The sequence below is a fragment of the Mesoplodon densirostris genome, chromosome 3 (genome assembly GCF_025265405.1).
Source record: "Mesoplodon densirostris isolate mMesDen1 chromosome 3, mMesDen1 primary haplotype, whole genome shotgun sequence".
NCBI classification, from domain to species: Eukaryota; Metazoa; Chordata; class Mammalia; order Artiodactyla; family Ziphiidae; genus Mesoplodon; species Mesoplodon densirostris.
The window spans coordinates 35,595,177-35,620,756 of NC_082663.1; the positions used below are offsets into that span (position 1 = coordinate 35,595,177).

The 25,580-nt window shown below is 40.8% G+C and overlaps 1 protein-coding gene across 1 annotated transcript in view; it reads right to left on the bottom strand.

The window, feature by feature from the left end:
• The window catches only part of OXCT1 (3-oxoacid CoA-transferase 1), a 137,623-nt gene extending 113,528 nt beyond the window's left edge, over nucleotides 1–24,095 (bottom strand). The window contains exons 1-7 of the mRNA XM_060092843.1: nucleotides 23,959–24,095; nucleotides 19,881–19,989; nucleotides 17,382–17,472; nucleotides 12,701–12,836; nucleotides 8,954–9,103; nucleotides 3,477–3,583; nucleotides 997–1,057 (exon numbers count right to left, since the gene is read on the bottom strand). Of these exons, the coding sequence (XP_059948826.1) occupies nucleotides 997–1,057; nucleotides 3,477–3,583; nucleotides 8,954–9,103; nucleotides 12,701–12,836; nucleotides 17,382–17,472; nucleotides 19,881–19,989; nucleotides 23,959–24,036 (732 nt within the window). The 5' untranslated portion in view covers nucleotides 24,037–24,095. The remainder of the gene's footprint in view (nucleotides 1–996; nucleotides 1,058–3,476; nucleotides 3,584–8,953; nucleotides 9,104–12,700; nucleotides 12,837–17,381; nucleotides 17,473–19,880; nucleotides 19,990–23,958) is intronic.
• Nucleotides 24,096–25,580: the final 1,485 nt, after the last annotated feature.

Here is a 25,580-nt window from a genome sequence, read left to right on the forward strand (position 1 = left end):
AGAATGGCCATCATCAGAAAATCTACAAACAACAAGTGCTGGAGAGGGTATGGAGAAAAGGGAACCCTCTTACACTGTTGGTGGGAATGTCAATTGATACAGCTACTATGGAGAACAGTATGGAGGTTCCTTAAAAAACTAAAAATAGAATTACCTTATGACCCAGCAATCCCACTACTGGGCATATACCCAGAGAAAACCATAATTCAAAAAGACAGATGCACCCCCAATGTTCATTGCAGCACTATTTACAATAGCCAGGTCATGGAAGCAACCTAAATGCCCATTGACAGAAGAATGGATAAAGAAGATGTGTTACATATTTACAATAGAATATTACTCAGCCATAGAAAGGAACAAAATTGGGTCATTTGTAGAGAGTGGATGGACCTAGAGACTGTCGTACAGAGTGAAGTAAGTCAGAAAGAGAAAAACAAATATCATATATTAACGCATATATGTGGAATCTAGAAAAATGGTACAAATGAACCAGTTTGCCAGGCAGAAATAGAGACACAGATGTAGAGAACAAACGTATGGACACCAAGGGAGGAAAGCAGGGGGAATGAATTGGGAGATTGGGATTGACATATATACACTAATATGTATAAAATAGATAACTAATAAGTACCTATTGTATACAAAAATTAAATTAAAAAAAGAAAAAAGTGAAAAAAAAATTTCATCTGGAGACTTCACCCAAGAAGGTCCACTTTACTCAAGTACCGAAAGACTTTTATGAGCTGGTCAGCCTAATAGCTTGATTCCCAAACAAAGTGTTCTAGTGAGACCGTAGCTAACCAGAAAGCTCATGCTCCAGCAAAACTTCAACTATGACATATTTAAATAGAATCCTTCAACATCCAAAATGAAAAAGTGGTTATTGTTTGCCCTCCTTCATGAAAAAAATGAACCGTTGTACTTTTTCTTGAACTAACACATAACATCAACTTTGAAAATTAACAACAGGAGATCAGAAATAACCTCTTCTCTTACCTCCACCACTGTGGTTTCTGCAGCTTTACACATCGGCAAGTTGAAATTCCTTGCACTTTTCCTACATTAGAGGAATAAGGAAGTGGAGAAAGAATGGCAAAAATAAGAAGTGTCTCTCTCAGCTTTAATTATAGATTAAAAGGATTTCTGTAAACCAAGACTTTGTGAATCTTTTTAAAAGAGTGTATCATATTTTTGATAAGTTCTATAGCTATTTTATAAACAAAAACAATATGATGGTCACTTCATTCAATTATATAGATTTTTACGGGGTTAAGAGAAAGGGAATATTTTTCATATTCAACATAGTTATACACAGAAAAATAAAATGGATATTAATAAATCTACTCTAAAACTAATTTCTCTAAGTCTTTTACCTGAGATGCCACTTTGTTTTATAGTTAAATATTTCACTAAAGTTGCTCTTGTTAAAATATTAAGAAAAGTAGCAAGTGCTTTATATGAGAAGGTATAGTAATTATACTCCTATTAAAGAGAAACCTATTGCTGAAATTAACTGAAACATTCATGGGTGATTTGTGAGTCCTAAAGATCAATGTGGAGAACCAACTCCTAATGAAACTTTTAAAGCTACAAGCCCCCCCATCAGACCCTGAGGTGTAAAATTTTAAGAAGCGGCCAATTTTGCTGATGGTTCTGAATTCCCAAGTTCCTAAATTAATGCACTTCCTCTAATCATAAAAATTTTAATGTATTTTTGTTTCTGAGAGTGTAAATTGATAGGGAAAATTCTTTGGTAAAGAGAAATAATTCACAGCTATGTCTTAACAGTTCTTTGTGCCACCAATGTTTCTTTCACTTGGATTCAAGGATAGGTGTGTCCTCAAGAGAGGAATCCTTGTGTACTCTGAGAAGTTACCGTGTTGGATTCCACCAGACATCCAACATCAAAAGCTCCAAGGGCAGAGTGGCCTGAGGTGCAGGCATGCAGAGCCTGCCCACTCTAACAATGGCCTAGACAGACCTCTGTACCAGTTGTCCCACTAAACGTGAAGGTCAGCCTAGAAGTCAGTATCTTAAGAATCTAGGCCACCTGACCACTGGCGACAAGCACTCTCATTTCACATCAAAGCTCAATGGCTACAGAGCAGAAACTACAGGCATAAGGTCTGTACTCAGAATAGCCTTTGTGCAGTCTTTAGATAACACGCAATAAAGCACAGGATAAACTCATGGAAATACTTTAAATAATTCATTTCCATTTGCTACTATACAATTTCATTAATCTTTAAAAAAAACACAAACAACTAAGCTTTGCAAGCATTACATCAAGGTGTCAAATAAGGTAGGCAACATTCAAAATGTCCTCTGTAATTGCCAAAATTAGTTATACTATCAAAAATTGGCTAAATCCCGGGACTTCCCTGGTGGTCCAGTGGTTAAGACCCACGCTTCCACCGCAGGGGGCACAGGTTCGATTCCTAGTTGGGGAACTAAGATCTCATATGCTGCAGCCCGGACAAAAAAAACAAAAACAAAACAAAAACAAATGAACAAAAAAATTGGCTAAATTCAAGAAATCAAATACAGTATTATGTCATAGAAGATCTTCAGAAATGAACAAAAACATGAGAGTGATCACTGATAATTTAATTGTGATCATACCAAAGCTGCATTTGGTAAAGATAAAAAATATCACTAACTAAAAGCAGAAAAAGGCCAATATAATGAGAAAGACAATTATTTCTGTAACCTAACAGGTGACGTGTTCAAGACCAAACATTTTGAAAAACTTTTATGAGTATATTCAAACGTGGCACAATTTGCAAAAACAACTATATAATCCCTAAATCCAAGACACTAAAACTTGGTATTTAGTATGCTTAGGGTAATCAAAAGATATTGAAACCTATTAAGTGGCTTAATATCTGCGGCTATCTAGATAACGAGAATGAAAGTTAAACATTATTAAGGGTAACCAACTTTCCAGACATAATCTTTATAAGCATTTCCTAGAAGACAACAATAGGCCTGGAAAAGAACAGACCTAAGTGATTATTAGCAATATTTTTCCAGAATATCAAAGTAACAGGCATTTTAAGACAATGCATATAAATAACACTGTCAAAATTAAATATAATTGTGTGCTTTTGTCACATTTTTTAAGCATGTCACAACACTGTAACTAGTTTTGGCAACTAAAGTACACAGGGGCAAAAAAAATTTGTATGTGACTATATACAAGGATATACAGATTCAAATAGTTAACAATCAGTGCACCATGGGTACCAACCAATCAGAACAGATGCCCTCAAGTGCATCAAACCAGTATGACCGCACAGCAATGGTTCTGCACCCACCTATATACACACACACGGGTGTGTTTGATTTTAAGCCATTTTTAAAATAAATTTTTAAATACCAAACACATCAAGATATCCATTTTGTAATCATAATTTTGGAAATATAAAGTTGCTGAAATGCATTACATTTAACATTTTTTAAAACCATTATACTACCTGAAAATCACATTTCCTGCTCGGTCTGCCTTCCAGGCTTTCACCAAAGCGAAATCCCCTGTGATTGCTTCCTCCAAAATAAAATGTTGACCATTAAACTCCCTCACCTGCAAGAGACAAAGAGGGCATTGTCAGGATCTGCAGAGGTCTTGTTTGATTGTGCTCCCTGCTCTGATAGAGGCAGATAATAGGGATACAAGCCTAGTTAGAAAAGGAGGGAGAGACCTAAACTGAAACTTCAAGGAAGAGTAGTGCAGGCAACCAGGGCTTTGTCAAAATGGTGAAGAGGCCACTGAGAGAGCAGCATGTGCAAAGGCTCAGAAGCAAGAGGAAGCTTGGTAATTGTGAGGAACTGAAAGTTCCATATGCTTACGGCATAGACTGTGTGTGTTAGCACTCACTTTATTATTTGTGTGAATAAATTACATACTGAACACGAAAAAGAGCCCCTCTTTCCCTCCACCCCAGAAAACCATGTAAGTTGCATGAAATGGGCAATGCACTGTTTTCCTACCTAAAATAGTTATAAAAATCCATTCGTCTCTTCTAATGAATCCATCATCCTCTGTTGAGATTTTAATTAGGATTCCTAAAATTTGTAGACTAATTTGTAGAGAACTGACATGCTATATCTTCCCACCTGTGAGAATATTGGTCTACATTTTTTAAAGTCTTCTTTTTCCTCCTTCAATAGTTTCAGTTTTCCCTCGGAAAAAGCTTTGTATATATTTTCCAGCTTTATTCATAGGTGCTTCTTGGTTTTTGATACCACTGTGACTGTTATGTTTTACTCTATTACACCTTCTCTCTGTCATTACTGGTCTGATGGAAGGCTATTGATTTTTGTATGTTTATTTACTTTTAATTCTACTCCAAATGGGAGGGGAGAGGAGAAGACACATAAAGCAAAAAAATGCCGCGGCACTTTGTTCCTTTTTTCTTCATGGAGGCTTAGCTCTGGGAATTGAAACGAAGAGGGGAAACAACGTCAATACCTCTCTCCATCACCACACAAGATGGGAGCCATTTGAAGGCCAAACTCCATTTTCATTCCTACTGCGCCCCCTAATGGACAAATTACATGCATTTTATAGAAAGCTGGAGAAAGCTCCAGTACATTTACTTTTCTTTAACTATGGTTTAAAAAAAGAAATTCTTTTTTTTAAAATTATAGTTAATTTACAGTATTGTGCTAGTTTCAGGTGTGCAGCAAAGTGATTCAGACATATATATGTACACATATACATATATATTCTTTTTCAGATTCTTTTCCATTATAGGTTATTACAGATATTAAATATAGTTCCCTGTGCTATACAGTAGGTTCTTGTTTATTTATATATATATAGTAGTGTGTGTATGTTAATCCCAAACTCCTAATTTATCCCTCTCTCTCGCTTTCCCTTTTGGTAACCATAAATTTGTTTTCTATGTCTATGAGTCTATTTCTGTTTTGTAAATAAGTTCATCTGTATCAATTTTTTAGATTCCACATATAAGTGATATCATATGATATCTGTCTTTCTCTGTCTGCCTTCATTTAGTATGATAATCTCTAGGTCCATCCATTTTGCTGCAAATGGCATTATTTCATTTCTTTTCATGGCCCAGTAATATTCCACTGTATGTATGTACGACGTCTTCTTTAACCATTCATGTGTTGACAAACATTTAGGTTGCTTCCATGTCTTGACTATTGTAAATAGTGCTGCTATGAACATTGGGGTGCATGTATCTTTTCGAACTAGAGTTTTTGTCTTTTCAAGATATATGTCCAGGAGTGGGATTGCTGGATCATATGGTGGCTCTACTTTTAGTTTTTTAAGGAACCTCCATACTGTTTTCCATTGTGGCTACACCAATTTACATTCCCACCAACAGTGTAGGAGGGTTCCCTTTTCTCTACATCCTCTCCACCATTTATTATTTGTAGACTTTTTGATGATGGCCATTCTGACCAGTGTCAGGTGATACCTCATTGTAGTTTTGATTTGCACTAAAACATTTCTTAAAGAACAGTTTCCTTAAAGACATTATCCCACTTTCCTGTTAGAAAAGATTAATGAATTTAGGGAATCACTGATGAATGAGGATCACATTAATATGAACTTAGACAAATTATATGAAAGACATTTGTAACCTACACATCAATATAGTTTAAGTCTTATGTATTTCAGCCATCACCAGAGATGATAGTTGAAGCCTTTACATACAGATCTAGAGAACTACATATACATCTAAATATATGCTAAGCCAGGGCAAAGTAAAAACATTGGCATTTCTTTCTATTCCAGTTATCTAATTTCCTGAAGGGTCTACACATCAGCAGTTGCTAAGTGTTCACTATTCTAAAATTTTAAAACAGGGGAGGAATTGGCTTTGTCAAACTAGCTGTTATATTCACTTGAAAAAGTTATGCACGTCAGAGTCTCCCCTTCCTCATCTTTCAGTCCTTTCTTGAATCCACTCCAGTCAAATTTTCACCATTCCAGAAAAATCCTCTTCTCCAGAAAAATCACTGTTTAAGGTCACCAATGACCTCCACGTTTCCAAATCCAATAGTCAATTTCCAGTCCTCTTACCCAACTTCTTCATACTCTGACATGGTTGATCACTCCCTCCTTTGTAAAAGTTCCCATCTTCCAAATCTCCGGACTCCCCTGGGTTTCCTCTCCACTCACTAGACACTCTTTCCCATCTTATTTGCTGCTCCTTTTCCTCTTTTCAACCTTTCAATGTCAGGCCTCCTCTAAACCCTTAAATGCAAAAGAGCTCTTCTCTGTCTACACTCCAGCCCCAGTCCCATGGATTTAAACACCACATGTTGATGCCTCCAAAGTTCCTACCCCAGCTCTCAACCCTCCCGGAGCTGAGCTCGAGCCTACAGAACACCTCCTCTTGGAAGCTAATGAATGTCTCAAAAGCACCAAGTCCAGGCAGAGCTCTTTGATTACCCCCATGCTCGGCCCTTTTCAATAAGCAGCATGCTTGATTCTTGTCTTTTCTTACTCAGTAAATCCTGTTGGCTCTACTATCAACATATTTCCCAATTGCAACCACTTCTCACAAATTCCACTGTTACCACCTTAGTTTAAACCACCTTCCACTCCCACCTGGATTAATACAACAGCCTCTTCATCCATCTTCCTGCTTCTGCTGTTGGGTCTCCAGCAAAAAACTCACTACCCAACAGCCACAGTGCTCTTTCCAAAATGTAACTCAGATCCCATCACTGTCCCACCATATTCAAAACACTCTGTTGTCCTCTCACCACACTCAGTAAAGGCCAAACTCGTGTGGTCTGGCTCCTGCCTCTCTTTAACCTCCAACCCTACCACTCTCTCCTCATTCACTCTGTTCCAGTCTCACTGCCCTGCTGTTCCACACATGAGGCAAGGCTGCCCTGGGACCCTGTCCTTCCTCTTCCTTCTGACTAGAGCACAAACCTATAATCTTCACCCAGCTCATTCCCTATTTTATTCAGGTCTCTACCAAATGTCACCTACTCAGAGAGGTTTTCCCTGACCCAGCCTGGAGCACACCTTCCTGACCACTCATCATTCTCTCTGCCTTTGCCCTACTTGATTTGTGTTCACAGCACTTCCAGTATTGACATTGTGTGTTTGTCTATTTGTTCCTTGTCAGGGGGACTTAGTCTAGAACACCCCTTTTTCCACCACACTTAGACCAGTGCTTGACGAACAGAAGGTCCTCAATAACTATCACTGACCTAAGGAATTCACTCATTTCCTCTTCACACCACAATCAAGGACAACAAAGAGCTAACAAGAATCATTTCAAGAAATTATTGTTGTATTCCTAGGGGATGCAGACAAAATGACAAAACTGCTAGATTCCTACACCTGACTCCAGGCTGAAATGAACCCAGGCATTCAGAGCAGATTCTAGTCTATCCTATGTTTTCACCAGCAGAGTTAATGCTGTAACTTCTAGCAAGCTCTCAAAGCATTCACCCGATTTTGCCAGGCCTCTTTATCTATATTAACCAAGATCCATCTTAATAATTAGGTTCCTGTCCTTTACTTTGTCAAAAACTTTTTAAACCTAATTAGGCGGTAAAGAAAGAAGCAAGATAGAGTATGAAAAATTTTAACAAAAGCTTTGAGTCAATATAGGTCACTGTAATCAGAAAGGCAGGACGCTGCTGGACAAACACTGGACAGCAGGGGACAAGGGCATGACCTTTATCTTCCCTCAAAACACAGACATGCAGAGCTAACATCCCTATAAGCAGAAAGGTGATAAAAGCCCTTGATTTACTAAATTTTCACTTCCCTAGAGATAAGCTCAGCATTTCTGCAACATTTGTTAACGCTCATGAGCCATGTGGGCAGGGAGAATGGAAAGATACTAAACTTATAGCTGACCTGTGTCATTTTAAAAACTGGCTCAGGGCTTCCCTGGTGGCGCAGTGGTTGAGAGTCCACCTGCCGATGCAGGGGACACGGGTTCGTGCCCCGGTCCGGGAAGATCCCACGTGCCGCAGAGCGGCTGGGCCCGTGGGCCGTGGCCGCTGGCCCTGCGCACCTGGAGCCTGTGCTCCGCAACGGGAGAGGCCACAGTAGTGAGAGGCCCGCGTATCGCAAAAAAAAAAAAAAAAAAACTGGCTCAAACCTGAGTATCTCAAATACCTATATCTAGATCTAGAGTTCTTTTCTTTTCTTTTTTTTTAAAGATTTTTTTGATGTGGACTATTTTTAAAGTCTTCATTGAATTTGTTACAGTATTGCTTCTGTTTTATATTTTTGTTTTTTGGCCGTGAGGCATGTGGGATCTTAGCTCCCCAACCAGGAATCGAACTCACACCCCCTGGATTGGAAGGCAAAGTCTTAACCACTGGATTGCCAGATAAGTCCCTATTCTTTTCTAATATGTGAGTGAAGTCACCCAGTATAAAGATACCCCATACTATCTAGCACTTTAAATAAAACTAAGTTATTCAGTTATTCAAATATGTCCAGTATACAAAATGAAGGACAAAGGAGATAATATGAACCCTCTGTTCCATTATATAGTTATAACTGACCCCGCTTTTTAAGATTGTAGACAAACTTGTGATTTCTTTGGCTTTTTTCTCCCCCTTCAATCACATCCAGAAGGGGCCTGAGCATGAAGAATTTAATACCATATATAGCATACATCTACTCTATTTTCCACATAAACATAATCAGCAATTATCAATGCTCCTATATTTCTTAAAACTTACCATAAAATTAATCTTGACTTGCACCCCTTCTACAGATTACAGATTCTTTTCTTCTCATTTATTTATTCTGGTCTCTCTATGTGATTTAAATTACTAGCAGATGCTCAGTTTTAGCTAGAAATTTTACCTAACATGTTTACATTACGGAATGAATGACAGTGTTTGTTCTCACATAGGTGTGGTTTTATACTTAGTTACCCAACGAGTCCACCTGGAATCCTGTGCTGATAGAGATATCCAGCTTTCTTACCTCTCTTGGCTTACTGGCAATGGCAATGCTGCCATCTTTGTTGTATTTGATTGGTGACCCTCCTTCTTGCACCAGGGTGCCATACCCTGTGCTGGTGTAAAATGCAGGAACTCCAGCCCCACCTGCACGAATCCTCTCTGCAAGCGTGCCCTACAAGTGAGCAAACAACACTGCATCAGAAGTCCATTAAACACACTTCTGTCTGCAGACACAGAAACACTTACAGGCACCTTCCCTGTTTTCTAGGTGTTTATCCATCTAAACCACACCCAGCAGTGCATTCTGGTTTGTCTCGATGACACCGCAGGCTAGAATATCTATGTAAAATAGTAACTATCTTTCTAGACAACAACCTCTCTATCCTTACTCCTTAATTCTTAATGAAACTGCTTATTTGTATATTAGTGCTTTCAGCATCCATGTCTCCACTGGTTTCTTGACACCACATTCTACATCAGTCTATCTGTAATATTTTTAAATAAATTTCCAAATCTGAAGTATGTAACTTTAACTGTATACATTAAAAAACATACAGTTAAATTTTGTGTTTTACTGTGTGCTCTATGTAGGCATGGCCTGAACCTTACCTTTAATAAAAATGTTATGATTATATATATGTTTTATATAATATATATATATTATATTTTATATAATATATGTGTTTTATATAATGTAAAACGTTCAAACCTATCTAGAATTTATTCTAAACCATTCTCATAAGTATTTTATCTACTACATTATCTAACTAAGGAAAAATTCAAGCTAGACAAAGAGTACAACATACAGGTAAAATGGTTTTTAAAAAGCCAAGAGAGATTCAAATTTTGTTTCAGAGTAGGAATAGCTATATGTAAAGTTTTTTTGTATCTTCTTCTGATCATCTTTGTCCCCCTTCTAGGGACCAGCGATTTCAAACCTAATTTCCCCAGCTCTTCCACCACCACCTGCCTTTCCACCTGGTTTTCCCACAGGGTAATAACTCTGGACCCGGACGTTTCCTGACACCTTCCCTAATGTGAAACATCTTGTTACGGTCTAGCTACATCATATTCAGACTAGATAACTGACTAGCTAACCAGTAGTAAGAATAGGTTCAGATTTTGTTTTGTTTTGTTTTGTTTTGTTTTGTTTTGGCTGTGCCACGCGGCTTGTGGGATCTTAGCTCCCCGATCAGGGATCGAACCCGTGTCCCCTGCAGTGGAAGCACGGAGCCCTAACCACTGGACTGTCAGGGAATTCCCTAGGTTTAGATATTAATGATGGTGTGTTAATATTGTCCCAACCTGAAAACAATTTTTCACTTGAACTGGGGCCTTTAAATACTAAACTCAAAGAAGGGATTAACAGCTGGGATTTCAGACACTGAGTCATTTGGAATAGGCGGGATATTCTGAGGAAGGATGGACCTGTGACGTAACTGAAAACCTTCCAGATACCTGGTTCTCTGTTCTAACTGATGGACAGAGGTGACTCTTCCCTGCACTTTGGGTATTTTAAGTTAATAACATCCACAAAAATTAAATCATTGAAACAACCATAATAACACTCCCTACTTTAAAATATTTTTTATGTCCACCCTCCCTGAATACTATACTCCTCTTTGTCCAACTGAGCAAAGGCATGAAGATCGACTATTGCCACATACAGGCCCCCTGTAGGTACCACCAAGACACCACATCCAACCCCCAAGGGAGTCCTAATCCCTACCACTTCATCAGCACTTCCTCCCTGGCTCTCAGGCTGCAAAATGAGTTCCCAGAGCCAATGTTTACTCATGCATCACTAAGTTGGGGCAGGAAATTCTGACTTCTTTCAGCTTAAAGGAAGAATGTGAAAGAAATATTAAGGAAGTTCCTTTCCCATGTATGTGCGTTCTGACAAAATAAGGGATAATGCAAAAGATAAAAAAAAAGCAGGGACTGCTCTGGTGGTCCAGTGGTTAAGAATCCACCTTCCAATGCAGGGGACACAAGTTCGATCCCCGGTCAGGGAACTAAGATCCCACATGCCACGGGGCAACTAAGCCCATGCGCCACAACTAGAGAGAAGCCCATGTGCTGCAACTACTGAGCCCGCGCACTCTAGAGCCTGTGCGCCACAACTAGAGAAGTCTGCATACTGCAACAAAGACCCAGCACAGTCAAAAACAAACAAAAAAAGATTAAAAAGGTAACTGAAAAGTTAATTTTCAATAGCTCCACAACTCAAAGGATATGTTACCTCAACCTATAATGTGAAGATGAAAACTATATGCTATGGACAGATTTGTGTTCCCCCCTCCTCCCAAAATTCACATGTTGAAGCCCTAACCCCCAACATGCAACAAGGTTAAATGAGATCATAAGGGTGGGGCCCTGATCAAAGAGGATTAGTGGGGCTTCCCTGGTGGCGCAGTGGTTGAGAGTCTGCCTTCTGATGCAGGGGACACGGGTTCATGCCCCGGTCCGGGAAGATCCCACATGCTGCGGAGCGGCTGGGCCCGTGAGCCATGGCCGCTGTGCCTGTGCGTCCAGAGCCTATGCTCCGCCACGGGAGAGGCCACAGCAGTGAGAGGCCCGAGTACCGCAAATAAATAAATAAATAAATAAAAGAGGATTAGTGTCCTTATAATAAGAGACCCCAGAGCACTCACTTGCATGTGCTCTCCCTCTCCCTGTCACTGTCCCTCTCCCTCTCTCCCCTCCCCCCACCAAGAGCCAAATCAGCCTGTACCTTGATCTTGTACTTCTCAGCCACCATAACAGTGAGAAATAAATTTCTCTTCTCTAAGCCACCCAGTCTGTGGTATTTTGTGAAAGCGGCACAAGCAATGAAGATAGTACACCTTTTGTTATTCTCAAAAAACTTTAAATGAAGATTGGATAAATCAAGCATGTGTAATGCTATGAGAGGCACAGGTGCCAACACTGTAGAGTGATCAGGTGTGACTTGGAAAAACACTGTGAAGCTTCAGGTAGAAAAATCAGTTCTCCCATGCCTGCTCTCTCCAGATAAGCATATACAGTGATTTAATGATTGGATTTTTTTTAATTCTGCTATATTACATTATTACCAATTTGATGAAGTCAGTGGTAATAATACATTCTGTTGATAGAATAAAGCAGAGTGGTGGGCTCAGTTTCAGAGATGAAGGCAGACCATGTCAAAATGGAAGAGTAATGCATACAACCTGTAGACCCTTGTTTTACTCATATGGCTTCAAAAACTTTGCTCAGTGACAAACTCTTCAATCAGTTAGGAGAGGAAATGGTGTATAAAGTGAGCAGAAACTTGCTAGATTAATTGTAATCACTGCTTCCTTTGTAATGGCATCAGCTCTCTAGACACCTGGGCTCTGATCCCAGCACTTACTCTGTGATATAGTCCCTCCATGGCCTTTACTTTCTTATGTCTCAGCAAGACCAGATTCCCCACAAATTTCTAATTCTGTGATTCATAGGAATTGACTTTTAGGACAATCAAACATTCCAGCAATTTCTTTTGCACACTCCAATGAAATACACATTATAGTGCCAAACTTAAAATTTTATCCTGAAGCCTAGATATTTTCACCTTCTTTTTCAGTGCACAGCAACAAAATATTAGTTCTCTAGCAATCAAGAGGTGTGACCTATAAACACAATTCCTTGATTTGGCAAAAGAGCATTCTACTTTACCTCTCTTACACAATGAAATTTCTAGGAAGAAAAAGGTAAATTTTAAAATAAATTAGTATTGTAAAAAAAAAAAAAAAGAATTTTTTTTTACCTGAGGTGTCAGCTCTACTTCTAATTCACCAGATAAATACTGTCGTTCAAATTCTGCATTTTCACCCACATATGAAGAGATCATGCGTTTTATCTGCTTGGATCGAAGTAAAAGGCCCAAACCAAAGTTGTCAACCCTAGAAGGAAAATGCAAGCAGCTTACAATCAAAGGGACATCTGATAGAATATTAATATCACTTACATTCAAAAACTTGAAATTTTGTATGACAAACCACTCATATTTCTCCTGACAACCTCCTTTTCTCCCAACTTCGACTTCACTCTCCCTCCTCATTTTTCTCATGCCCACAAGTGGCCATTCCCGCTCAACTAACTCTTTCCTAATTCTCAGAATGCATTTCCAAGCCTCTAACCTCCCCTCAACTGTCCTGACACACTGAATACCTTAAAGTAGTTCAGGTAACAGGTAACTGTCAACCTCCTGATAGACTTGTTTTATAGTCCTAGCTTCCAATATTGAATCTAATAACATTTCCCACCCACCATGGGTGTAAAAGAAATACCTGCATGATTTATTCTTACTTGGTTCAAAAGAAAACTAAAGCCTAAATAGCAAGTATTTTCAAGAGTGCATTTTTGAGATGTGAGCATTCCCTGAAGGTTGATAACACACTTGTCCACTAGAGGGCGACAAATCACTAAAAAGTCGCTCTTGCAAAACATTACACAAAATGCTTTACGTTTTTTGTTTGTTTTTTACCTATTGCTAATTACTATCTAGCTAGGCCTTCAGTTCTTCAGGTAAACAATTCTATTCCCCTCAATGCAGCTCCATCTGCAGCCTTCCTCATCTCACCTGATGGCAGCCCCATCCTCACTACTTCAGAACAAAATTCATGGTGTGATCTCTGACACACACATTTCACGGCAACCTTATTGGAAAATCCTGACTCTACCTTCAGAATCTATCCAGAATCTGAGCATTTCTCACTCCCTCTCTGGGACCAGCCCATCTCTTGCCGGGATACTGCAATAACCTTTCTTGTTTCTACTCCTGCCTGCTACGATCTACTCATAAAATGACAGCCAAAAATACAAGTATAAAATAAAATGTCAGATCATGTCACTGCTGTGCTCAAAACCCTGCTTTGGTACCCATTTATTTAGAGTAAAAAAAGCAAATGTCTCTAGAGTGGACTGTAAGGCCCCCTGGGATGGGATGGGATGCCCTTTCACACCTCTGACCTCACGCCTCCCATTTTCCTTTTTACTCATTTCTCTACCTCTGCTGGCCTCCTTACAGTCCCTCAAACACACCAGACATCCTGTCTAGGGGCCTTGAACTGGCCTTTCCGTCTCTCTTGGAAACTCTTCCTCCAGATAGGGTTCTACATAAACATCTGTTGACCATTTGTCAAATGAATTTATTGCTTGATTTCACTTTTCCCCTCCTCACTGGCTCCTTTGTAATAAAAATGAAAATCATCAAGTCTTCATGCTGGATATTTGCTATGTGTCCCTCCGGATCCATTCTCCAACCTCTAGCCTGGGGCAGCTGCCCTGTGTAGACTGAATCATGGAGTGCCCTGCCCTCTGGCTTCTGACTGGGCCCATCCACTGCTGATTGGGTTCAGCCAGTGAAAGGCACCACCAGGGAGGTGGAGGGGTGAGGGGGGAGAATGGTAGCAGGACATCTATTCCCTTGGCTCTCTCCCTGGCGGGCTGTAGCACATTGGATAGCCCTCTCCATAAGGCTTTCTTCTGGGTCCAAACAGCCCCCTCCCCTCATCCCATCAGGCCCAGGGCTGGAGGAAACAGCTCTCCACTGTTCATAATACTCTTGCACTTGGGGGCCATTATTAAGTAAAATAAGGGTTCCTTGGACACAAGCACTGCGATACAGATCATGGATCTGATAACCGAGGATACGGCAACAGTGGATCTGACGACCATGAATCTGATCACGGGGGTGGCTACTAAGTGACCAACTGGAGGGGTACACTGGACAAAGGTATGATTCACATCCAGGGCAGGACAGAGCAGGAGGGCCCGAGACTTCATCACACTACTCAGAATAGCCTGTAATTTAAAACTTATGAATTATTTATTTCTGGAATTTTCCATTTAATATTTTCAGACCAAGGTTGACCATAGGTAACTGAAACCACGTAAAGCAAAATCATGGATCAGGGAGGACTGCTGTACATATTACCTGTCAGTATTTATTAGTCTTCTACATGGAAGTGGGGCTGTCCTTGGAGTTGTCTAAATCCCCACCTTCAAGAACTGTAATCCAAAATTACCTTGTCACGAGGAAATGAAAATAACTAATATAGCACACCTATTCTTCCCTTGGCTCTGTGATTTAATTGGTTGACATATAGCATATCATGAAACTTTTGGTTTACACAGGCTTGTAATTCATATGTCAAAGTCTTCCAAAAATCAAAAGAACATCTGCAATTTTCCTGCCTTCCTAATCAATCCATATCAAAGTATTAATTCATCTGAATGATCCTAAGGTAGGGTTTGTTTTATCAAGACTAACAGTTAATACTCCATAGCAAAGTAAATGGTACCTCAGGCCAACAGGTCTTAGTGGTCATTAAAAGCAAATAAAACAAAAGCAGACAATCAGGAATCCTGAGCTTTGGAAAGACTTCCCAATTCAGGCAGAACTTATATAGATGGAGTCTTTTTCTAAAGGAGAAAATAGCCATTACTTCTTTTTTTTTTAATTGAAGTATAGTTGATTTACAATGTTGTATTAGTTTCAGGTGTACAGCAAAGTGATTTGGTTATATATTCATATACATTCTTTTTCAGATTCTTTTCCATTATAGGTTGTTACGAGATATTGAATATATTTCCCTGTGCTATACAGTAGGTCCTTGTTTATCTATTTTACATATGGTAGTATATATCTGTTAATCCCAAACTCCTCATTTAAACCTCCCCTGCCCCCTTTCCCCTTTGGTAACCATAAGTTTGTTTTCTATGTCTGTGAGTCTATTTCTGTTTTGTAAATAAGTTCATTTGTATCATTCTTTTCGATTCCACATATTGGTGATGACCATTACTTCTAATTCCATGTTCTCTACATTTACCCAACAACTCAAACCATGTCACTGGTTCTCCAAAAAAGATGCTAAGTTGTCCTCATTTATCTGACTCTAAGGACCAAAACAAAGCCCTCATCCCTATAGACCTCAAGGATTTAAACTCCTCTAATTATGAGAATCAACTGCCAATGAGGGTGTGCAAAGTGCCTTCTTTGAGTTCAACGAAGCAGGTTATTGGTACTTACTCTGCATGGAGAATTCACATTGATCTACACCACTCCTTGTAAGCACTGAGCTAACAGGAAAACCCAACCAAGTACTGATAATCAAAAGTATTTTTAATAAATATAAAGTCAGCTCAAAGGGCACAGGATGTGTTTAAGAAATGTCAAGTGATCATGAACAAGTTACTTCCCTGATTACAGATGAGTTTCCCCTGTTAAATGAGGGAACTGGAACAGATGATCTCTACAATCCCGTCCAGCTCCAACTCTCGGTGATTCTGAGACTATAGGCTAAGCATAGCAGGAAATAGAAAACTACTCTAGGGACTTCCCTGGCGGTCCAGTGGTTGAGACTCTATGCTTCTACTGCAGGGGGTGCAGGTTTGATCCCTGGTTGGGGAACTAAGATCCCGCATGCCACGTGGAGCAGCCAGAAAATAAAAAGAAAAAAGAAAACTACTCCAAGTAACAGGATTGGCCTGTAATATACATCAGAGATAATAAATACAATTCAGTACACAAAGAAAGGCTAACCATCTCCAAAGGAATTCAGAAAGGGGAAAGATCAATGAAGGCTAGAGCAGTTCTATAATTAGATAGGGCTTCTTCTGTAAGATGGGAAAGATGTGGATAGGCAGAGAAGTGGAGAGACTTCCAAATGAAAATAATAGCATAAATAAACTCAGCAAAGGAAAAAATGAGCACAAATGTAGATCAGTTTTGTTTCCTAAATAATCTGTGCTATTTCTTCTAAATTGCTTTTATGATAACAGACTAAACTGCCAATTCAGTTAATTTCTTTCATTTTTAAGATCTTTAAAGTCTTTCATTGTTAAAAGAGAGCTGACAATTTACCATTTTGCACAAAAATAGCTTTTTCCTTGATAACTAAATATATCTTAATATGCAGGCCATTCATCATTAAAATTTTATGGCTCATTTTTGACCATTTTGATATGTGAGCCTACTGTCTTAAGTGCCAGCTGCATACCCTCCTCCTTTTACCAAGACCAGCAACATGTGTAATGACTGATGGTATTCTTTATGTATCATCTAGGGTAAGGGCATAACCAAAAGAAAAGATGTGAAACAGATCTAAAATGGATGTCGATCTTCCTTTATAAAGACCTACAACATAAAGGAACATCTTTAAATTTTAAAATGAAGGACTCAATTTGAACATACTTTTTTTTTTTTTTTTCCATTGCAGGATCTTGGTTTCCCTGACCAGGGATCAAACCCATGCCCCCTGCAGTGGAAGCGTGGAGTCAACCACTGGACTGTGGCACAAGTCCTAATAAACATTATCTTTTGACCCTTGAGCATACTGCTCTTGTCAATAGGGAAATTTTTCATTTCACTGATAGACTTCATTTCAGTATCATGGAGGACTGTCATTTCTTTCAAGCCAATTGTTTTAAAAATGCACGCTTACCCTGCATTGTTGCTGACTGCAGTTAGTCCTTTTACTCCAGTCTTTAGCAAAGCTCCTATAAGATTCTCTGGAATTCCACATAACCCAAAACCTATAATGAGCCAAAAAGATAAACAATTTGTGTAGAGGGTAATGTTCTTTTAGGGAAATGTATGTGTCATTCTTTCTAATAAAAAAGAAAATATACCAGCACATTATTAGACCTACTAAGCAAAATGCACAGGCATATCTCAGCAACTTAATAAATACACAATAGAAAGATCAAATTCCTGGTGCCAGGAATTTGAGGGGAGAGGGGAGATGAATACACAGAGTACATAAGTTTTTATGAGCAGTGACATACTTTGTATGACATTATAATGATGGATATATGTCATTATACTTTTGTCCAAACCCATAGAACATGCAACACTATTCACTTTGTTAAAGTGAACCTTAAGATGAACCGTGGACCTGTTGATTATGATGTACCAAGGCAGTTCATCCCTGGTTTAAAAAAAAAAAAAGCTACCACTCTTGATAATAGCTATGCATGTGTGGGGAGGGGGGTCATGGGGAATTTCTGTACCTTCCTGTCCATTTTGTTGTAAACCTAAAACTGCTTAAAAAAAAGTCTCAAAAAAAAAAAAAAGAATTAACACTCAGGATAGACATTTTTGGCAAAACTTTTGTTTCACTTATATATGTATACATATTTTATACGTGTGTATGTTGGTTGGATTGTGATATAAAATGTGTCTTTTAGATCAAAAAAGTTTGCAGGCCACGTTGGTTAAGTCTACTGGCAAATAAAAGCACAAATTAACCTCAAAAAAATAAAATTAATGGTCATACAGTTGTATCCAAATGTTTTACATCATTATATAGTACCAGACATCATCGTCAAGTCTTGATTCGTAAGTATAAGGCCAAGTGCAACGTGTTAATACGGCTACATGTTGTTCTTCTTGCATTTAACTACATATCTATTACTTTCCCACTTTAAAATTGAACCTTTGTACAGTCAGTTTTTTAAGCATGTTTGTTTTATATGCCTGGGTAGATTTTGCAGATCTAGAAGCCTAAGCCAATGACTTTCATTTCTTTACATCTTCCACAATTCCTCAAATGGTATTGGGTCTAAAGTTCAATGACTGCTGAGTTGAATGAATGAATGAATGAATGAAGAGCAGCCTTAAAAATAAGCCTTGAGGTGGGGCTAATGGCGGACTCTGGAAGGGCTCATGCCGAGGGGTACTTCCCAGAACTTCTGCTGCCAGTGTCCTTGTCCTCGCGGTGAGCCACAGCCACCCCCTGCCTCTGCAGGAGACCCTCCAACACCAGCAGGCCTCAGTCCTTTGCTGCATGGACCTCTCAGCAAGGTTGCCTCAGGACACGGCAGTCCACTTTCCCAAGGCTTTGGCAAGATGCAACAGCTTCCTGCTGTTTCATTTCTGGGTGCCTCACCAGCTCTTCATCTTTTATTTACTCCCTTAGCCCTGCCCCCAGATCTAAACAAAAGCTGTTGGAAGCAAGAATCTATGAAGAAGCATGTTTATTGAAGAAACTTTCTGGGTACAAAAAGATGGACTTAACTTGAAGCCCCACCAATATAGGAGTAGTTGAACACGGTACTCTATAACTGTACAATGAGATATTAAATTGGCAGCTATTAAAGCAAGAATAAATAAATAAATAAATAAGCCTTGATTTTTGTGACCAAGGCCTAGAAATCCAAAGAAATGTACAATATAAGAATCAGGCAGCAAGTTTAATGAGTGCGAGACAGTGGTGCTAAAAGACATTCCAAATAAAGAGAAGCAAAGAACTTGGGAGACTCACTAACAGATTGAGGCATATGTGCTCTCAAACTCATAAAATGAGGAGAAACAAAAGGAGTGACTAGCTGTGGGCTGATGAGATCAATGAATTCCCAAGAATCTAGGGATTTTTCAAAGCTACTAATAAGATACCACCATTTAGGGCTTCCCTGGTGGCGCAGTGGTTGAGAGTCCACCTGCCTATGCAGGGGACACGGGTTCGTGCCCCGGTCCGGGAAGATCCCACATGCCGCGGAGCGGCTAGGCCCGTGAGCCATGGCCGCTGAGCCTGTGCGTCCAGAGCCTGTGCTCCACAACGGGAGAGGCCACAACAGTGAGAGGCCCGCGTACCGCAAAAAAAAAAAAAAAAGATACCACCATTTAAGGTGTCAGCTTTTCAAAATAATAGAAAAAGAAACACAAAAGGAAAGAAAAGGTAAAACATAAAGTGCTAAACCTTGCTAAGCTTTCAGGAAGGGGACACTGTAATAAAAAATAGATAATGTGTAATAAATAAATAAAAATAAGATAATGAATAAATAAGTAATAAAATAATTGGCATTTCCAATAATTGGCATTTATAAACTAAGTAATAAAATAATTGGCATTTCTAATCTACATACTTTGCCATTGTAATTTCCCTGCTTTGCTGAAAACATAAGGCTGTTACCATAAAAAGAAAAACAATACTATTACTCACCACCAACCAGTACTGTTGCACCATCAGGGACGTCTTTTACCGCTTCCACTGGATCCGTATAAAATTTGGTATGGAGACGTGTGCTGGTTGAAAAGTAGCAAACACATCCCTAAAACATTAAAAAACATTTTTAAGTGAATAAACATTTGGAAACATGCATCTGCTTTCCATGTATAGCGATGTATTCAATTTTTATCTATACAATTTCACTAGCTCATCTTTGAAAGAACTGGGCTATAAGTAGTTCATCTTAGTAGTAGGATGGACATACTCTATCCACAGATTATCACCAGAATCCCCTTATGACCAATATCTTTTATTATATAAGGAAAACTGTGTCATTTGCGGCCCCTCGGAAGAGTGAAAGAAAGTAGATAACCTGTATACTGGGACTCAAATTCACAATGTCGGTGTCATCAAGCGTCGATTTCTGATAGCAACACAACCAACAAATATTTACTGTGCCAAAATTTATGTGCCAAGTTCTGCACTATTTATTTCAATCTATCGATAGTAAGGATTAAGACACAACTGTTGCTCTCAATACTACAAATACTACATATTTGGACCCTGATCCAATCTTGGGTGTCAGAGAATGCCTCCTGAAAGGACAAGTAAAGAACAGCACACCAAAACACGCATTCCCCTAAGGGGCCTGAAGTTTATGGATGCTGGAGAAAAGTAGCACACTGTTATCTGCAAGTGAGGCATGGTTAGTCTTACCCCAGTGTACTATTTGTTGCAAATCAGGCTATCTAGCAAGCATTCACCATCAGTTTTAAACTGTTTCCCTCTTTACACTTCATCCACAATATGGACAGGAAAAAATGATAAAGTCGATTGTGTTGCAATCAATCACTCATACTCAACATCCTCTCTCCTTTATTCTCATTATATAATCAACCTAAAAAGAGAGGGAGTAGAAGAGAATGACACCTGACTCCTGAGATGCTGTCCCTTAACCAGCCCAACGAGGTTGTAAACTCACAGCCACAGCCTATCAGTCTCCCAGACAAAGAACCCGAGGGGGTCAAAGTAGCAGCAAAAATGAGCTGTCATTCTTTTCTTCCTCCAAAAACTCCTTTCATAAAAAGTGTCAGTTAATACAAAAGAAAATTTAAGAGAACTATACTGAAAGTCAAATGAGACCTGCAAAGGTATAGGTTGCCCAAATGACCTCTGTCCTTTTAAATTTCAACCTTGGTCAAGGTCAGATGAGGAGCTTGGTATACCCTGGCACACTGCCCAAACACGGGTAAATAAGTAGAGGCGGGGATAGAAAGGAAAGGGCTTGAGTTACAGACAGCTTTCTCCTCTTCCCTACCCTCAAGTAGCAAGGAGTTATTTGATTCTGTCTTAACACACACATACACACAAAAACATATTTTTAATCTTAGAAATTAAAAGTCTGATAGTCTGAATAAGTAGGCTGAGAAATTGAATATTTCCTGCCATATTAGTAAACAAAGAATGTCACCGTCACCAGCGATTGCAAGCCCTCCAATGTGAGCTGATGAGCCCTGAAAAAACTCAGGGCTGAAAAGAATACCTACCATCTAGCAGCCATCAGACTGCAGCCACTCCCTGTAGGGAGCCCTGAGGAAACTCAGGATGTGAAAATACAGGCCCCAGATAGGTGCATATCAAAGGAGTGATTTCAGTGAGCCCAGAATCTTGCATCTTCCCATACAGAGAAAAAAAGTGCTAAATTCCTTAACTTGAGATATCTGGTTTTCTTTATTTAACAACAATCTTTTGACGTTCCCAATTACCTGCTCTTTGTTGCAAAACTTCTAAATATCCTGGGCCCTCCCCTGGCCTCCTCCGACCAGTTTCAGAGTTATCTGAAACGCTGTCTCCTGGGCTGCAGTCCTCATTTTGCCTCAAATAAAACTTAACTCGCAACTCTCACGTTGTGCATATATATATATATATATATATATATATATATATATATATATATATATATATATATATATTTTAAGTCAACAGTCTATTTTAGTCGAAGTCAATGGCAATGGCTCTGAAAGTGCAGTCCTCAGACCTGAAGCATTATCAACTGGGAACTTATTAATGCAGAGTATGGGGCTCCAGCTAGGACCTACTAAATCAGAAATTCTGGGGGTGAACACAGCAATCTATTTAATAAAGCCTCCAGGTAATTCTGATGCAAACTCAAGTTTGAAAGACATGTTTATCATAAATAAAAAAGAAAAAAACCTATCTCATTTTACCTGTTGGGTATGTTAGCAGAAAAAATCTCAAGGTTACCACATAAGTTTCCCACAGCGTCCTCTCATCCACCTATGAAACGTGTTGAGTGTCTATTCTATGCAAGGTAGTGTGTAATGTTGAGAGAGACAGAGAATAAGGCATACAATATGGTCTCTGCAAATTTCATCTGGTTATGAAGACAATGTACACACATTCAAAAAGTTACACAAGTACACAAGTGTCACAGTTAATGCAAGCAGGAGGTAAGGATTTAAGGGCTAAATAAGGAGTAAGAGCCCTAAGTGCCAAGCACCGAAGGAACACAGGGAAGCTGGAGTTGGACCTATGATAATCAAACCTGAGAGGAGAGATGAGATACAGAAAAACCCGTAATTTGTAGCTCGGCCATCTAAGAAGAGGTTTGCTGGGTTTCGGGAATAGTTTAACAATATACTGAAGAAAATGAGTAAGTTACACTTAGGCAAATAATTAACTGTCAAAAGAAAGAATGATATTTACCTTGGCCCAAGGATATCGCTGTGTCCTGATCTGCATTAGTTTCAGCGCCCACAGCCATCTGACTGAAGGTCGAATTCCCTTTTAATAATGCTTTACATATCCAAAGCTATCTGTAATTATCAAAATGCTTCTTAAGAAGCATTTATGAGTAAACCGTTCTAGGATGATTTGGGATGATAGGATGATTCTAATCATCCTAGCACTTACCTACAGGGCTTGGTGGCCCCTCTGCGTTCACCGCTCTCAGAGAGTGGACGTGGGGAAGAAGGAAGAGCAATGGGACGGGGCAGGAGTTCCCTGTGAGTACTCAAGTGTGCAAGGCACGCTTTCAAGCTCGGAACTATTATTCAAAACGCTGCTAAGTAAAAACATCACTTTTCCTTGTCTCTTCCAAGGAAAAGGCTCCCGTGGTGATGGACGTAGCCGAGGTAAGCTACCCCCCAAGACTCAGAGATCTGGTCCTGTCCGAGGACTCGGAATAGGAACCGCACCGGGACGTGGGCTTACAGGCGGGGACAGAGCATGGGGCAAAAAAAGACCACACATCAGCCAACAATCGCGGCGCGAATGCCTCAGGATACTACCACTCGTAAAGTGTTTGCAGTGAAGGCGAAACAAGGTTTGCAAAAGGCTTTGAAATCGGAAATCCCGAGGAGCCTCGGAAGAAGGGACGCCGGCGCCCGAAGCCCGCGCTCTAGCCACCGCCTATCCTCTACAGGATCCTCCGCGTGGGGAGGTAAACAACCAGGCAAGGGCTCCAGTCCGGGTTCCCCGTCCCACCGCCGAGGTGCGGCGCAGCCCTATCTGGATGGTGGGGCGCAGCGTTCCATCCCCTTGGCGGTGAACTCAAGCCGACCCCTGGCTAGCCCAGCGCTGGGTTCCGGGCCTCTAGAGGCGCCTCTGCCCCGAGATTCCCAAATCGGAGCGCAAACCTACCAGCTACAGCCGTCGCCCCTTGCCCCCTTTAAACAAGCGAACCCTCCTCGTCCCGTTTCGGCCGCCAGAGCCCCTTCCCAGAAGGCTGCCAGCGAAGCGGAGACGCGTGCCCCGAAGGGCGCGGCGGCGCTGCCAGGCGTCCTCCTGCCCCTCAGCCTCTCCGCGCGCTTCTTTGCCTCGTTTCGCCCCATCGGGAAAGCAGGTGTAGAACCAAGCCAAGGAGGCCATGCGGCAGAGCGGCCAGGCAAGGAAGGCGTCGTCGCGTCTCGGGGCCTTGGGTACTGCGCCCAAGATGACGGCTCCCAGACTGGAGCGGGTGGGTACGGGCAGAGGAGAAAACGCTGGCAACACTCGGGGTTTCGTCCGCACTCGTTCGACGCGCGGCCTTGCTCTTCACCCGCACTTTTACCTTGGACCAGGCGCCCCCGGGGCGGCGGGCGGAGGCGCAGAACCGCAGGCTGGAGGAGAGGCGTGTGAGAGCCGCCATGGTTGGGCGGGGCGGGTAGGCGCAGGCCGGGCCGAAGCGAGCGTGTGAGTGTGTCAGCAGGCGCGGCCCGGGCCTCCACGTCACCGAACGGGAGGAAAAAGAAGGCGCGCAGGGGGCGGGCTGGAGGCTTGATCGCGCTTCGGTGACGTCCTGGGACCTCCGGGGCCGGGCTCCGGCTGACGGAGAAGAGATGCTGGAAGGGGCCCGCGGCCGGGGCGGATCACGGGTAAAGTCCCGGCCCGGCCGCGCTCGTATGCTTCCTCGCGTCGGGCGTATTCCAGACCGTAGTGTTGCGCGCCCTTGCCGCCGCAACTCCTCGGCTTTGAGCTATCGCGGGTATCTGTCTTTACCAAGGTCAGGGATAAGCCTTGGCCTAGCGTTCGGGCGGCGCAGGAGGGCCTTCCCGGAGCTTGCTGCTTTTTCATGTCAGTGTCTGGCTCCTGTGTGGGCTGCAAAGGGGTACCTGCCTGGAGGCCCACCGCCTCTCTTCCCCCCCGCCTGGACAGCGTTCCCACGTCTTCCATTTCTCAGTCCCCTCTCCCCACACCTGTCCCTGGCTTGTGTAGAGTTAAGTTTGCTCTGAGAACCTGCCACGAGCCATCTTTCTTGAAGTGTGATCAGACAGGCCTGGTCAAGATTGTCCCTGGTCAGGAAGGCAAGATTAGGACTGGGCCTCTGGGACCTGATTTTAGCGCACCTTCTTTTCCATCCCTATCATCCAAGTCTGCATTTTTCGTGATCTTTCTGGCACTGGAGTCCCAGAAACTCCAGATATTACTCAGCAGATCTAAACATACAGCTGTGTATCCCTTTGACTGACCTGAGACAAGTTTCATAACTTTCCTAAGCCTATGTCCTTAACTGCAAATTAAAATTGCTTATAATACTCAGAACTTTCCTGAAGATTACATGAGGTAATTCATGCAAAGCTTCTGGCCCCATTTATAAACACTCAATAAATCTTAGGCGTTACTCTAAGTTTCTTCAAGTTGGCAGTGGTGCATTGATATGACACATACATTCAATTAAAGTCTGATTTCTTCAGAACCGTCTATGCACTTAGCAGCTGAGTGGAAGGACCAAGTGGAAAATCAATAAACATTTTATCTGATTAAGGGCTGACCAGGTCCTGGGAATGTGGCTGTTAGTTTTTGAAGCAAAGCTAACACGAAAATTAAATGAGCCCTTAGCTTCCTTAGCAAGTATACTGAGACAGTGGACAGTCAGTCCAGTTTAAACAGTTCCTATAAAAGCACTGCCCTTTCATGGTATTCTTTTTAACTCCGAATTCTTTCTTTTTTTCCTGTGAATACTATATATATATATATATTTATATCTTTACTGGAGTATAATTGCTTTACGTTGTTGTGTTAGTATAATTTTAATTAAAGTCATTGAGAGAACAAAATACCAAGTTAGACTGTCCAATGACATAAGGAGAAATTAACTTCACAATGCTCTCTATTTTCAACACATTTTAAGAACTTGGATAGAGGGGAAATTTAGGTATTAGAACTAAAGTCCCATTTCTAGTCCTAATACAG